Source organism: Pristis pectinata, chromosome 1 (assembly GCF_009764475.1).
Source record: "Pristis pectinata isolate sPriPec2 chromosome 1, sPriPec2.1.pri, whole genome shotgun sequence".
Lineage (NCBI taxonomy): Eukaryota > Metazoa > Chordata > Chondrichthyes > Rhinopristiformes > Pristidae > Pristis > Pristis pectinata.
The window spans coordinates 55,410,012-55,427,318 of NC_067405.1; the positions used below are offsets into that span (position 1 = coordinate 55,410,012).

Below are 17,307 nucleotides of genomic sequence, written 5' to 3' on the forward strand. Positions count from 1 at the left end.
TGTATATAGCACTTTTGATGAAGGAGAACATCCCAAGGAACTTCACAAAGGAAAATCTGGACACTGAGTCATTTGGAACAAAAGCCCATTATGGGTTGATTCTTAAAGGAAGAGAAGGATGTGAAGAGGCAGAAAGATTTAGAGGAGGAACTACAGAGTGTGGGGCTTCAAAAACTTACAACACGATGTCCAGTATGAATGAAGAGAAAGGGGAGTGTATGATAAGCTGGGGTAAGCTCCAGAGTGCATGTGGAAAATTTCCCACTTTGTACTGGCTCTTGTCATAGAACTGAATCGGTGCTAGGTATGGAAATTTGTCATGGAGTGGTGGAGGTGGGGGCAGGGAGTGGTGGGGGTGGGGACAAGGGGAGGTGGGGGTGGGGGTGGCGAAGAAGAACTCAATTCATTGTCCATTCCCAGTCTTGAATGAATTTGATTTTCAATGCTCTTAACTCCAAGCAGGTTTAGGCACTTGGGCTACATAAACATCACTGTAAAACTATTTCAATGCTATATAATTCTTTGTAGGCTGCTAGCCCAGTAATGCAAATCATTACAGCTGTAGTTCAGGGGCTTAAAAGGATCGTGCTGAAAATTATGTCGCAAAATCATGATGTGTGATTATCTCGTGCATATTGTTTTGCAAGCAGACTGGTATCAACATGTTGCCTGTTAGTTGATCTGACTATAGCGCACTTGCACCAATATGGTTTCCTGAGTAACTTTTTCACAAAGGATCATAAGTATGTTCCTGTTTTGGCATCTGTGGATATGTGGTACCCAAAAACGTGTAGAATTTTGCACCCATTTTATATATATCACATCTCGCAGTTATCATCCTCTATTTGCAGGTCTTCCCTGCATACTTTCCGGTAGTGCTCTAGCATTCAACTGTTTACACAAGATCAAGCATCAGTTATAGTAGGATAGTGAATTGACAGTTTGTAGTCTCCTAGCAGGTCTTTTATTGGTGACATGCATCCTGACAATGGGTCACTTTTCATTAGACTTTGCAAAACAATGGCTCCGATTTTGCACTTTAGTGACTGTGAAACAGAAAATGATTGTTACAATCATGGTGCGAAACAGACAGCAATATCTATGAATAATTACTGGTTAGCAACCCCTCTGGCCTGAGAGACATATTACGTATGAATGAATTGTTCTGATGGAGAGGACTTTCAAAATCCATTACTATTTAAAATAATTAAAATTATTGTTTTTAAAAAAATTACTTATATTTCAGATTCAGGCTTAATTTTGTGAGCTTGTCTTTATTTTGTGCTTTGTAAAATATTTATAATATTAATTTAAAAATTGTTCCTTTGCTTCCTGGGACATTGTGTGAATTATTCCTCATCATTGCCTGCTCAGCCAGCTTGTTGACATCACCTATGCAGAGTGCCAGGGATCTTCTTATCCTCATGCCCGACAGCAACTGATGTTAGAAGTGGGAAAATGAATGGCACAGAGATTGTTAGATCATTGTGGCTGCTTTATTGTAGTTTTCCTGCTCTTTGTTTTTTTTAATGTAGTGAAGCCAATAGAAATGTTTGCTTGTTGCTTTGGACTGCATAGGTTTGCCCCTCCCACACCCCAAAGAAGTGGTGGTTGGTAGGTTAATTGGCTGCTGTAAATTGGCATAGTGCAGGGTGGGTGGTAGGAGAATCATAGTGGAATTGATTGGCATGTGAGAGAGAGAAGTTTATGGGTAATAAGCTGTCAAGAGAGAAAGGAGCAGACAAGCCTCAGCTGAAATTGAGAGATAGAGAGAAGGAATATTGCATGAGAATGTTTACTGTACGTTTTGGGAAGGAAACAAAACATGTTAGTTGCCTTGATGTTATTGTTTTGGTTCTGTTTTAAATATATGTACTAATAAACTTATGACTCGTAGCTTGTTGTTTAGCGTTCTGCTGATGAGTTTTGAGCAATTGACCAATCTTGCAATTTAGCCTGACGTGTGTTACATCAAATTGAATCAGAAATTTCTTTCTATTTCCTGGGCTGTGCGAGGTAAAGGTGGGCAGGAGGTACTGGATCATGTCTTAGGGCATTGGGACCCATTTGGTGACTTATTGTGTTTTACTTGGTGCTTCGCTTTCAGCGGAAGCTAGAAGATTGTAGTTTGCTAAAAGGGTACTTTAAACAGAGAACCAATAGCTGCTCAGGAAAATCACTGATACACTAAGCAACCATAGGATTTACCTAGTCGATGCAATTCAATGTATCATTCCAACGGTGTTGTTTTTGAAAGAATCATAGAAAATTTACTATTTGGCCCATGATCTCCATGCTGGTTGAGAAAAAGTAACCCACACTAACATCAGCTTCCATCTTGAAATCACGCTACTTCATTATTTTTAGCAACTGTTAACAGGCATTTCCTGCATGTGACAAGACAGAACTGCCTGAGCAGACCTTCCCCAATAGGAACACTCCTGGGGAGGGAACTGAACCATTACAGCTTGATTAGTCAAACTTGATTGTGAAAATAAAGTGATTTCATGTGGGAAATGTAGGTCTGTCCTCAAGCAATCACTTACCAGCTGGCTCCACTCCAGGACTTTCAGGACCATCGAGTCGCAGCCACTTACCCCCGAAGCGTGGTAAGAGTGCTGGGCTGTAGGTGAGGCTGAAACAGTGTGGGTACAAGACCCCCCTACCCAGCATATTACTAGCTAACTTCCAGGCCATTGAGAACAAAGTTGATGAACTAAGGGCAAGACTGACCTCCCAAAGAGAACTGAGGGACTGCTGTGTGCTATGTCCCACTGAAACATGGCTTACACCTGCTTCTCCTGACTGTACCATACAACCTGAGGGCTTCTCAATCCATCGAATGGACCGTACAGTGTCCTCAGGCAAAGTTAGAGGTGGGGGTGTCTGCGTCTTAATCACTAATTCGCGGTGCTCAGACGTGACAGTCCTGGCGAGCTCCTGCTCACCCAGCCTGGAATATCTATCGGTGAAGTGTTGACCATGCTACCTGCCATGGGAGTTCACTTCAGCTATCCTGACGGCAGTCTACATCCCACCCCCGATGGACATGAAGCCTGCACTCAATGAACTATATTCTGTAGTCAACAGCCTTGAAAGAGGATACCCTGAGGCCCTCTTCATTATTGCAGGTGACTTCAACCAGGCCAACCTCAAGAGTGTGTTACTAAAGTACTACCAGCACATCTCCTGCTCCACCAGGGGCCCTAACACCCATGACCATTGCTATGCAACCATCAAAGATGCCTTCCGAGCCATCTCTCACCCTCTCTTTGGGAAATCAGACCACCAGGCTGTGCTCCTTCTCTCTGCATACAAACAGAAACTGAAATGTGAGAATCTAGTACAGAAAGTCGTACAGTGCTGGTCTGAGGAAATAGATGTGCCTCTATGTGACTGCTTTGTGTCAGTGGACTGGTCCATGTTCAAAGACTCAGCTGCCAGCCTAGATGAGTATGTCACCACCATCACAGACTTTATCAGCAAGTGTGTTGAGGACTGTGTACCAAAGGGAACAATACGGGTGTTCCCAAACCGGAAACATGGATGAACCGGGAGATCCACTCCCTACTGAAGTCGAGGACTGCTGCATTCCAATCAGGTGACCGTGACCTTTACAAGAAATCGAGATATGACCTCTGTAAAGCTATCAGAGGTGCCAAGAGACAATACCAATTCAAAATAGTCCCAGACCAGCCGTCAGTTGTGGCAGGGCTTACATGCTATAACGGGCTACAAAACAAAGTCGGGCAGCATAGTCAACAACAGCGCATCCCTTCCTGGTGAGCTTAATGCATTCTATGCACATTTTGAACAGAAGGGGATTGGATTATCACCACCCAACCTGACAGCCTCCAATACAGCTGAACCCATGGTCACCGTTGAGGATATAAGATCAGTCTTCTGGAGAGTGAACCCAAGGAAAGCATCAGGCCTGGATGATGCCCCTGGCCGTGTCCTCAGATATTGTGCTGATCAGCTGGCAAGGGTATTTGCAGACATATTTAACCTCACCCTGCTTCAATTTGAGGCTCCCACCTGTTTTAAGGAGACCACTATCATCCCGGTACCTAAGAAAAACAAGGTAATGTGCCTTAATGACTACCGACCAGTGGCTCTGACATCCACCATCATGAAGTGTTTCGAGAGGCTGGTCACGGCACGCATTAACTCCAGCCTCCCAGAAAACCTCAACCCACTGCAATTTGTCTACCGCAGAAACAGGTCTACGGCAGATGCCATCTCCCTGGCCCTACACATCTCTGGAGCATCTGGACAGTAAAGACGTTACCTACATTAGACTATTGTTTATTGACTACAGCTCCGCCTTCGATACTATAATTCCAAGCAAACTCATCACCAAACTCCAAGACCTGGGACTCAACACCTCCCTCTGCAACTGGATCCTTGACTTTCTGACCAACAGACTGCAATCAGTGAGGGTAGGCAGCAACACCTCCAGCATGATCATTCTCAACACTGGTGCCCCACAAGGCTGCGTCCCCAGCTCTCTACTCCCCATATACTGATGACTGCATAGCTAGATTCTGCTCTAGCTCCGTCTACAAGTTTGCAGATGATACTGCTGTAGGAGGGCCGTATCTCAAATAACGATGAGTCGGAGTACAGGAAGGAGGAAGAGAGCTTAGTGACCTGGTGTCATGACAACAACCTTTCCCTCAATGTCAGCAAAACAAAAGAGTTGGTCATTGGCTTCAGGAAAGGGGGCAGTGTACATGCACCTGTCTACATCAATGGTGTTGAGGTCGAGAGGGTTGAGAGTTTGAAGTTCCTAGGAGCGAACATCGCCAATAGCCTGTCCTGGTCCAATGACGTGGATGCCATGGCCAAGAAAGTTCACCAGCATCTCTACTTCTTCAGGAGGCTAAAGAAATTTGGCATGTTCCCTATGACACTCACCAACTTTTATTGATGCACCATAGAAAGCATCCTATCTGGATGCATCACGGCTTGGTATGGCAACTGCTCTGCCCAGGACCGCACGAAACTGCAGAGAGTTGTGGACACAGCCCAGCACATCACGGAAACCGGCCTCCCCTCCATGGACTCTGTCTATACCCCTCGCTGCCTTGGTGAAGCAGCCAGCATAATCAAAGACCCCACCCACCCAGGACATTCTCTCTTCTCCACTCTCCCATCAGGCAGAAGATATAGGAGCCTTAGGGCACATACCACCAGGCTCAAGGACAGCTTCTATCCCACTGTGATAAGACTATTGAATGGCTCCCTTATACAATGAGATGGACTCTTGACCTCACAATCTACCTTGCACCTTACTGTTTACCTGCACTGCACTTCCTCTGTAGCTGTGACACTTTACTTTGTATTCTGTTATTGTTTTTACCCTGTACTACCTCAATGCATATATGGTATGCAAGTGACAATAATAAACCAATACCAATACCAACTGCTTTAATTAACCACTCTTCTACTGTCGAGTCTCAAGAGACTGCAGGTGCTGGAATCTGAAACAACAAACATTCAGTGGGTCGAGCAGCATCTGTGTGGGGGGGGGGGAGTTGTTGACGTTTCAGGTCAAAACCCTGCATCAGGACTATTTTACTCTTCTACTATCCAATGATGAGTGTTGAAAAGTAAATTCTTTTGGCCACTGAGATCTAGAAACCATTTGACTGTCATATCTTAAGCAATATACATTGTCTTGCCTCTTATACAATGGCAATCTAAAACAAAAATCCATTTTCAAGAATGTAGAATCTCCTTGTCAGTGGTATGTGGAGTAGATTTGTAAAATAAATCTGAGCCCTCAGGTTGGGCAGAAGTCTTTGACCTGCTTGTACTAAAGCCTTGATTGTTGCAACAACTGAGCACCAGGAAAACCAGAGCTTAGAATTTGAACCACAGAATCTAACGACCATTACACTACTTATAACTCTCACTTGCCTCCGTTAAAAGCTAGAACAGGCAGACTGGGACCTCGTTTGACATTTTTCAAATTTCAATTTCTCACCCCAGCTGTTCTTAGGGTTTAAAATTTTCCCCACTCTTCCATTGCAGATTATGGTGAGAAAAGAAATCTACAAATTTCAACATCATAGTGTTACATTCTCAAATAAACAGAATGCTAATCCAAAATAGACTTGGAAAAATCTTTTCAATCAACAATTCTTCTGTTGCCCTCTTGGGGTTAATGAGCAAAGTACAATTTGCATTTTTATTTGTTTCATTATCAAACAGAATGGTGAAAACATGCAATGTGCAGAGTTGTACTAGCCAGTTTATTCATGTAATTAGTTGGAATGAAAGAATAACATGAAAATGTGCTGACAGCACCTGTCATGCTTAGTTAACGTTTCATAAAGTCTATTGTCTGATGTCCTGTTTCACCAGCAGTGTTCAAAGTGCAGTTTAATGGTCTTAAATAATGGAGCATTAAATAATGAGAGAGATGAATGTTTGTTTCTGTCCTGCCTGAAGGTTTATTCCGAGTTATAAATAAAATGTTGTCTGTAGTACCATTTTAGCTATACTGTAGGTTTGCTAAGTTCCTTTTCTGGATTATGAATCATGTAATTTAGGGTCTAAAACCATACATTTAAAGTTATTTCTGGAAGTAGAAGACCTTAAATATATTATTACAGCACTATTTGATGTTCTTAAAATGCTGGTGGTTTTAATAATAGTAAAGTTTGCTCCATGAAAACTTTACATTGCACATTTTGATCTGTCATATTATGACCTTGTTTCAAGAAATGATTTCTGCTGCTTACAAGCAAATATTTCTTACATACAAAGTGAAAGGCTCTTACTAATGTATGTCTGGTTGTTTATAGTGCTAAATAGTCACTTTTGGTACTTTACATGGAGGTTAGTGGTCATGTTTTAACTTAGTGAGGGACCTTGGTACAGTTGACAAGTCATTCCTAGTTCATGTGCACTATGTGATCAGTGGGATTGGTTGAATTGGAGGAAAGTTTAGATTGTGACCAGTACATTCCAGTAAAGAAATTTCACCAGAATGTACCAGTGAGTTTGAATCACAAATGTATGATTCCTCCTCCTACTACCTTGTACTGAAAACTGTTTTCAATTAAAGTAACAGTGTACCTCAGGCAAAACTTGAGCATGCTGGAAATAATACCGTATCAAATTTGCACAGCTTCAAAAAAAAAACAATTCTGTGCCATTCAGGAAGAAAGAGAAATGGGGCAGGCTACTTTTTACTGATTCATTCTTCATTTCTACTATTTGCAGGCTTCTGTCCCTTTAATGACTTTCCTATCTTTTGGTAGTGGTGGATTTTGTATACACAGAAGAAATTGGAGCAGATTTGGGCGAGTGGCCTCTTGATCCCGTCATTGTAGCCAACCCACAAGGGAGTCCAAACTACACCACCAGATGGGCTTGGGGTCATGTTTTGGGAATCAAAAGTTTAAAGAAACCTCATTTAAAAAAAAATCCTCACTATTTTTCTTTGGCTTGATTTCTCCAGATGGTGCACAAACTGTGCTGTGACGGTTCTTTAGCTACATTGTGGCTTGAGAGAGAGGAAGAAGGGAAGGGAGTGAGGGACAAAGAGAAGGAAGGAGAAAGGGAGAGACAGATAGGGGAAGGGAAAGGGGAAGGGTGGGGTACATGTGAGAGCTTATGATTCTTCAATGTAGGTACATATAATTCATCTCTGTCAGGCCAGATTTGTTTGTCTACCTGCCCCACCCCCTCCTCACCCCCCACTCCCTCCCATAACCAGTGTGGGTGAAATGGGAAACTTTAGTAGTCTGGATTATTTAACTACTCACGGTTGTCACTCCTTAACAAGCTATAACATTGATTTTTATTTTCCTATATTCCTGTTGGGATGATGGAAAACTGAAGAGAAACTGAGATCCAAGAGACTGCTGTGCAAAATCCTTCAGCATGCTGACCAGATTTTTACATGTTTAACAATTAAACTTTTGAAAATTAAGCTTGCACATAAACAATGATCATAATTATTTGAAATATTTGAAAGTTAGCTTATTTGCATTTCTGGGATATTCTTTAGCATGTATCACATATAGTGTCAGTATTTGCAGCACAGTATTAGAACTGCCCTCTCTGAACACCTAAGGGGTTGTCCATTTAAACAGTTGCACATCAGAAAGGACATTGAAAATTCATATGAGAAGCTGGACAGTGCAGAGAGCAGATTTGAGACAAAGCAAATGCAGGCTTTTCTTTAATAAAAGAAGTTAATAATCAAATCATACCAAGCTAGTTGAAGAATGGAAAAAGGTGATGTGAATAGGAAAGACTCAAAAGCAAAATCAGAACATCGAGGCAGTACGTTGAGAGGAAAAGAGAAACCATAGGCACAGGGCTGGGCAGAAAAGTCTAGCACCACAAAGCAAATGAACATAATTCACAATGATGCACCAGGATAGGAAAGGAGATTTCTCACTTAGTCCCACCCCATCTCATGGAATCTGTTACCCACAACCAGATTTAATCCCTATTCTTGGTTCCACTGCTGTTCTGATTTTATTAATTCTCCATCTCAGTCTTGCTTTGCTTCATCTCAGCTGGGCTCTAGTCTGAGATCAGCTCTTTCTGCACAAGGTGGTTAAAGTAACAGCACTTGGGGCTCGTATGTTAGCAAGTGTGTTCTAACTATGTTCTCTGAGCCTTAAAGTGATGTACGATTGGATTTCTGAGTTTGATAATAGGGCTAGCAGATACCAGTGCTGGGTACCTGATTAGATGCCTTCGTGTTGCAGGGGAATTGACCTATTTCGGCTTCCTCCACGCATAGGGCTGGGGATGGGAGGGACAGAGAGAGAGAGTGAGACAGAGATGCGGAGTGGTAAAGAAAACAGATAGGATTCAGGATTAGAAGCTCTGAAGTATTATGTTCCTTAACATTAAATTTGGCTTTTGGAATGGGTACAATTGGCAGTGGTAGAATTTTTGACCCTTATTCTTTATGTATACTCCAATATATTTCTATTTTAGAAAGTTTGTACTAGCAAATGTTCCCCTTCATTCATTTCATCCTGCAGTCAACTGGAGCACAAATGCATAACTTGTACTCGCAGTAGGTCAGGAATGCTTAAGTCCATACCAAGATAATATTTCTTTTAATTCTTGGTATCTCATGGCAACAAGTACTATGGAAAACATTAAAAATTCCCATGATTGATGTGTATCAGTGGAAAATTGTTGCCACTGCATTTTGTAACTATGCCAGATGAATGATCCAAATGTACTTTAAACATATTGTAATATTTTAATAACTTAAAAAAACTCTTTTCCTTTAAAAGATCTCCTGGAGAAGTCACGCGTTGTCAAGCAACCTAGGGGCGAGCGGAATTTCCACATCTTTTATCAGCTGTTGTCAGGGGGTTCTGAGGATTTGTTGAGTAAGTACAATGCATCTGTGCACTATAAGCAGTATGTAAACCCCGTCAAGCGAATGCCCAACAACCAAACTATTCCATTGATAACAACTGTTTGCATTTATATGGCACTTTTACCAAAAATATCCCAAGGCATTTCACAAAATTTGACACCAATTTACACAAAGAGACACTCGAACGTGACCAAATGTTTGGTCAAGGAGGTATGTTTCAAGGAGCAACTTAAAGAAGGATGGAGAGATGGGGAGACTAAGAGTCGAGAACCAGGGCGGCTAAAAGCATGCCTGCCAATGGCAGAATGTTGAAAACTGGGGATGTGCGAGAAACCAGAATTGGAGATGGTTAGAAATACCAAACAGTGGGAGCAAGTCGTGGAGATAGAGTGAGGTGAGGCCATGAAGAAATTTGAACATAAGAATCTGAATTTTAAATCTGAGGCATTTTGACCTGTGAGCCGATGTAAATCAGTAAGGTCCTGTGGTAATTGGTGAAAGCTGCTAGCTCCAAGTCAGAATGCAGGGAGCAGAGTAGTTTCATTATTCCACCATTGTGTCGTTCAGATAGATATGTTTTTACTCCAAGCAATGAGAACCATTTTTTGTTTGTTTTGCATGACAAAGGGATGGCAGTAAAATCAGAATAAATGTGAGTGAGCTTGTTCAGAAACAGTTTCTCCTTATGATCTACAGACTTGCCCAAGTCTCTCCTTAAGGCATTGAGTCATTGCTGAGGTTCATTTCATGGGAAATTTCCTAGTACCTTATTATCTCTTGGTTGGTATTTATGTGTGAAACTTGATGGTAAGTGTAGGCAGCCTGTTCAAAAAAAGTCCAGATGATTGAAATGAATTGGTGGATATGGAGAGTTCTAAAAATACAGAGAAGATAGAAAAGATTCTAATACTATTGAGATATGCCTGGGGCAACTGAGGTGGTTTCAATTAATCATATAATTCAAAGTAAACCACTATATTCAATGAACTACTGTGGTTGGATATCCATAATACAAAAAATGTTCAAGCTAACACTGGAGGGAAGGTATAGATCACCAGAGGAAAACACAAAATAGGATGATTTGCTTACACGAGACATTAAAGAGAGGCCCTGCCTGCCCTTGCATATGAACAAAAAAGACCCCACAGCATAATTTCAAAGAAGAGCATGTGATTTTTCTCTGGTATACTGCCAATATTGATCTCTCTCTCAGTGTTACTAAATAAGATTATATGGCCATTGTGTCATTACTTTTTGTGGGTGCTTACTGTGTGCAGATTGGTTGATGTATTTTCAACATCAGAAAATCTTGCTATATTTTAAAAAATATTGTTGGCCATAAAGAAAAATGAAGATAAGCGAAAGGTGATATGTGAATGAAGTTTTTGTTTAATGAAGAGACAATGCAGCTATGTGAAAAATTTCAGTACAAAACATAGTAAAATATTTAGCAGCTCAGATAGCATCTCTGGGGATAAAATTGAGTTGGTGCCTTTTGATCAGAATTGGAACTAGTGTCAGAACTGGATATTTCCAGTATTTTCTGTTAATATTTTAGATTTCCAGTGATTATTGACCCTTAACCCAAACGAGTAATTCCAGCATTCCATACTTCTTTGAATTTGCAGGTGGACTAGAGTGGTGCCCTATTTGGAGAGAATGACAAAATAGACATTCATAGTAATGGAACCTTTAATCTTGGTTAAATCATATGTTCATGGACAATTAGGCTAACTGGCTCACTTCTGTGCTGCCAATAGTATTTAAGATGAATTGGTTATCTGAATAAACCCGAGTGTTACCTAATAACACTCCAGTGAACTACAGTAAGCTTGGATTCAAGGAAATTCCTGCTGATCAGCCCTGTAGTCGGATGTTACAACACTCACATGGATGGAAATAAGCATATGGGCCTCATTTCCAAAACAAACAGGTTTCACACAAAAAAACTGCTAAGTGAACCCAAAAGTGGTGGAGATTCAGGACAAATGAGGAATTGCCAAAACGACTTTAAATGTTAAGGTGGCAGGAAGAAGTTGGCGGTTTCCCAGGGGTCAATGATATGATAGTATCACACTTGGAGTATTGTGTTTAGTTCTGGTCGCCTCATTATGGAAAGGATGTGGAAGTTTCAGAGTTGGTGCAGAGGAGATTTACCAGGATGTTGTCTGGATTGGAGAGCATGTCTTATGAGGATAGGTTGAGTGAGCTAGGGCTTTTCTCTTTGGAGAGAAGGAGGATGAGAGATGACTTGACAGAGGTGTACAAGATGATAAGAGGCATAGATCAAGTGGACAGTCAGAGACTTTCTCCCGGGGTGACAATGGCTAACATGAGGGGATATAATTTTAAGGTGATTGGAGGAAGGTATAGGGGGGATGTCAGGGGTAAGTTTTTTAGACAGAGAGTGGTGGGTGTGTGGAATGCACTGCCAGCAGAGGTTGTGGGGGCAAATACATTAGGGACATTTAAGAGACTCTTAGATAGACACATGAATGATAAAAATATAGGGATCGATGTGGGAGGGAAGGGTTAGATAGATCTTAGAGCAGGATAAAATGTTGGCACAACATTGTGGGCTGAAGGGCCTGTACTGTGCTGTAGTGTTCTATAATTTATTGTTTCTAATTTGCATCAATGATTTGGATCCATAAACCTAATGCAAATTTGAATAATTTGCAAATAATGCCAGTTCTTGCAGGCACAGTCACTATGAAATGACAGTAAGTGTTTAAGTACGTGAACAGAACAATATAAAGTCTTTGTAAAATTGGGCAGTTTGCATTCCAGTGTTTTGGAAGATCTTGGACACAGATTGTGAAATAGGTGAAGATCTACAATTAGTATCCTGATGAATTTCAGAAAAACTGTATGTTGTGGCCAACACCCTGCTGCGGGAAAGGTTTCAGAATAAGTAAAACATCTAGATTGGACACTGAATTGGGCACCCGGTACATCGCCTAGATATTTTATTTATTCCATTGGGCTGGTGTTAGAATTGGGAGGTTTCAGGAAGAAGTCCTATCCAACTGAAAACAATGTCATCTACTGTAACAAAGCAGTTTAAGATTTGAATATTAATGACTTAAATGGAGGAGCTGATCCTCAACCTGTACAATGTGGAGCCGATGTGATGTCAGAAGGTACACATCCATGAATCAAAGATTATACATCATTATAGCTCCAGCTTACAATACTATTTTATTAAGGGACTTCAGACCTTAAATGAGAGATTATTGACCCTTTAGCCAAATGAGTAATTGCAGCATTCCAAAGATTGTGACGCTGTCATCAGCTGATATTGCCTGTGCAATGGCCACACAACTAATAAAGGACCATGCAATAATAGGAATGCTTTGAAACATTGGAATCTTAGTGATGCTTTCATATGTTAAATTTTCACTTGCAGAGCAATTGAAGCTTGAGAGGGATTTCAACCATTACAATTACCTGGGCCTGGACTCGGCTGAAGTGAATGGGGTAGATGATGCTGCCAACTTCAGAACAGTAAAAGTAAGATACTAATGATAAGATTAAATTCCATAATTTCCTTTGGTTGAAGCATTGTGATTTTATTATAATGATTTCATTGGAATAATGTGCAGTACAATCCAGCATTCTCATTGAAGGGTTCAGATGAGTTACAAGAACCAGGTCCCGAAACAATCCGTTTTTAAATATATTCTAATAATATTCATCTGAGTGCATGATATAATCTCCTATGTCATTATACACAGTAAGTTGATGAATATGGCCACTTTCTACTACCTTGTTTCTGTTTCTCTCTGACTTTCTTCTTTTGCTTTCCTAGATCTGTTGTTACTGTTTCACAACCCACAAAGCCAAAAATTTAACTTGATTTTATAAAATCCCACTTAGCTGGTATTGCATTCTCTCTCTCTCCTTTTCTTCTGAGTCTCTAACTTGAGTGTTTATGTTCATGTGTGCGTGTGTGTGTTTCTCTCTCTCTCTCACTCTCTCTCTCATTCAACAGTACAGTTTTTTGAGTTCACAGAATATGAAACAAGATCTGTAACGGATGTAAAATCTGAACGATGTCATGGAAAAAAACAGTGGGCAAGACACTTTTTCTTCCTGTTGATGGCATTGGACGATTCAATCTGTTTTCAAGGTCTAGTCTCTCTCCACATGCACAGCAAATTAAATGCATTTACAGAAAAGAGAATTCCAGTTTCTTTCTGTGGCCTGACATAAGGCTTCTGATTAAACAGGATGAGGTAATCCTGAGTGGGGCAGAACCATTTGAAGTGATTGGAAGAATTCTGTGGAGCCGGAGGTGCTCAATGAGTTCAGACTTGGAGTACAGAGCAGTAGGTGTGCAGGCTTCACCTGCAAACATGCACCTCAGACTTAAATCATCCCTGTAACCTGTGCTGGTATCAATTTCCATGGGTACTTTATAACCATACATTCTAATTGTCCCCATGAATACTATAGTACCTACAGAAATAATTAATCAATTAAATCCTTAAGCTGGGTGTTTGCGGTGAACGCATGCCTATTTCATCTGAACTAATTTACAGTTGTTGTGTTGTGTGATTACACACCATCAGGTGATGTAAGCAAATTGATCTGGTTTAGACTTGCTCTCGGGGAAAAACACAATGTGATACCAAAAACAAGTTTGAGGTCATCACGTGAAAGGGACTTGTTTGTTCCAGCCATGTTAGTTTTCAGTTTTGGAAAATTGGCTTTTAAGTCTCTGGAGCTCAGAAGGTACAGACAATATTGTTTTAATCAAGACCATGTTGTCTTTCAGTGTTTACAGCTGAAATTTTAATGGCAATAGTCAGTTCAATCCATTTGCTAGCACTTATAATTACTCCTGAGTCTAAAGGAAAATAAGTTGGAGTAAAGTTGCTTCTGGCTGAACTAGTGAAGCAAAAGTAAAGACCATAGAATACCACAGCAGACCAACTGGTCAAGCAAGTTTGTGCAGCCTGTGTTGCTTCCAACCTGCACCCTTTCTCAATGTTCACCTTTATTGGAGGCCACTCTTGAGGCTACCTTTTTCTTTTCCTTTTTCTTAGGCAGTCCTTCAGGGACGAGGATGATTTGCTTCTACTCCAGATCTGAGGGGTGGGTGATGCTGGTGCATGACTTCTTTTAACACCGGGAGTGGTTACTGCACACTGGTTACCACGTGGAATTAACACAGTGAGGTCCTGGCCCAGTGCCAATGAGATTCAAGATAGCTGGAGACCAGACTAATTGCACTCAGACAAACACACACACACACACACACACACACACACACACACACACACACACACACACACACACACACAGATGGTCGTACACACAACCCCTCCCTACCCTGATCCCCTCCCTGCATCACTACCCCTCCCGGCTCCTGGTAGTCTCTCTCCCTCATGTAACTCTAAGTCTCCACCCTCCTTCAGTTAACTACCCCTCCCCCCCCACTTTTCACCCCCCTCATCTTTCACACACCCTTGTCTCCTTTTGCTTCTTGGTACTTCCTTTCCCTTTTGATTCCCTACACTGCCCACCCCAAACTCTCCCCTCCCCCTTCCATTCACTGGCCACTTGGTCATTGCCAGAGTGAGGTAGCACCTACTTCCCCACTTTTCAAGCCTGCTCCCACATTGCTCATTGCCCTCTCCCCTGGATCCAGCAAATGCACTGTCTACAAGCACTGACCTCCTGCACCTGTCCCAGAAAATCACAGGAGGATCTTCAGCTGCGCAGCCAGTACGGCCTGATGTCAGCAGATTGAGATGTTCTGGTGGGCTTGTGGGTCCTGATGTGTAACTTCCCAGCTAATGAAAGCAGATCCTTCCTGCAGGAGTGGGAATGTCTCACTCAGCTATATACAGTGGCTGTTGGGCATGTTCCTTAGTCAATGATCTATAATCTGACAGCGATCCCAGTCCAGGTTCCACTCAATAATAGGAATGCAGGATCAAAGAAGGAGATCGTCACCCTTTCTCCCAAAGGATTCGTAATAAATGCCGAGCATTGCAAATGACGCCCAGCCATCAAGCATAAAGTTCAATAAAGGGAAAATTCAAGGAACTGAGCACAATTGTCTGCATTGCCATGGTTTGTAAGGCTTCCTGCCCACTTTAAGCTGTTAGGAAGTTATTAACTCTCCGTTCCATCAGCTCTCTATTTGCTCCATAATATGTTAATAATAGATTTAATTAAAATGGTTTAAAATTTATTTCTCTAACTAAATTCCTTTTAAAAAAAGTCTAGGAATTCATAAATCATACAGCACAAAAGAAGACCATAATGAATATTGTACCCGTTGTGGCTCTTTAACAAACAATCCAATAGTCCTAGTTCTCCGGTCTGTTTTTTTCATAGCCCTACATGTTTTGCAATACACATTGATTTCAGTATGAAGTAACATGCATTTAGTTGGACACCACTCTTTTTTTCTGCGGTTAGCAATACATGCTATTGGTTAATGCTTCACTGATTAGGAGAAAGGTTATGGAAGCTGCAGGAATCTTTGTCCAGGCTCAATGTTGGTATGGGAGGATACAACAATACCAAGTTTGGAACAGAAAAGCAGGATATTATAAGACTCTTAAATTTTATTGTAACTCTCTAATTGTATTTGTTGAAGAGACTTTACTGAATATAAGTGTGACTTTCAGTGGCATGGTTGATAAGGGTCTTCTATTGCATGCAGCTGGTTAACCATGTGACTTAAAGTCAATAAATAAGCATTGTCTAACCAGAAATAAACTCTAATATGATGAACCCTGTGCAAACTTCAGCTACTTTATAAGATATTCCCTGGAGATTTGTTAGCTGATTTAAAATTGATTTGTTTAGAGCATTTACTGATTTTTTTTGCTTTTGTACATTGAATTGTAAGCTTTGAACATAAACTCATCTGCCTTGTTCTTCATTGAATCTCACTAATCGAAATTCCGGATTCTTGCCGATTCTCTATCCTTATTATACTTATGTTTAAAATTGTTGCATTTTTTTATTACAGGGAGGATTTTTTTTTAATCGGAGAGATGGTTGACATTTACTTGTTGAACACCACAGTTTTTTGCCTGTGGCAATACATTGGTTTATTTGTTTATGCCGCATCGATTAGGGGAAAGATGATGGAAAATGCAGGAATCTGTGTCCAGGCTCAATGTTAGTATTGAGGGGGAAGAGCAACACCAAGTTTGTGGATAGGAAATCAGAATATTACTTAAATTACATACATTTTGTTCAGAGAGATCACATGAGAAAACTGAAAATTAGAATGCCACACAGGAAGTAAAAAGAAATTATTGGCCTTTTTTTTTCCTCCATTGAATCTTCTCTATATTTAAGATAAGATATCTTCATTGGTCACATACCTTGTAACACACAGTGAAATGCATCTTTTGTGTAGAGTGTTCTGGGGGCAGCCCACTAGTGTCGCCACGCTTCCGGCGCCAACATAGCATGCCCACAACTTCCTAACCCGTACGTCTTTGGAATGTGGGAGGAAACTGGAGCACCCGGAGGAAACCCACGCAGACATGGGGAGAATGTACAAACTCCTTACAGACAGCGGCGGGAATTGAACCTGGGTCGCTGGTGCTGTAATGGCATTACGCTAACTGCTACACTACCGTGCCTACCTTTATTGCATGATAGATGAAGTATAAATGTATTGAAGTCGCTACACAACTGTTGGGATATTAGTGAGACTATGAATGGAGTACTGGGTATAGTTTAGGTCTCATTAATTGAGTAATATTATACCTGCCCTGGTGGCAGCACAGAGAACATTCATAAGGCTGATTCCTGAAATGATGAATGTTGAGCAGGTTGGTCATATAAACTCTGGAGCTTAGAAGAATGGGAAGAGACCTTACTCAAGCATATAAGACTCTCAGATCTTATGAGGATGTTTTCTCTTAAGGGAGAAATCTAGAACTCTGGTCATAAGCCTC

General features: G+C 41.1%; 1 protein-coding gene across 1 annotated transcript in view; it reads left to right on the top strand.

Annotated features, from left to right (window-relative positions):
* The window catches only part of LOC127572193 (unconventional myosin-Ib-like), a 204,044-nt gene that overhangs the window by 117,888 nt on the left and 68,849 nt on the right, over positions 1–17,307 (top strand). Inside the window, 2 exon segments of the mRNA XM_052019109.1 lie at positions 9,282–9,380; positions 12,780–12,883. Of these exon segments, the coding sequence (XP_051875069.1) occupies positions 9,282–9,380; positions 12,780–12,883 (203 nt within the window).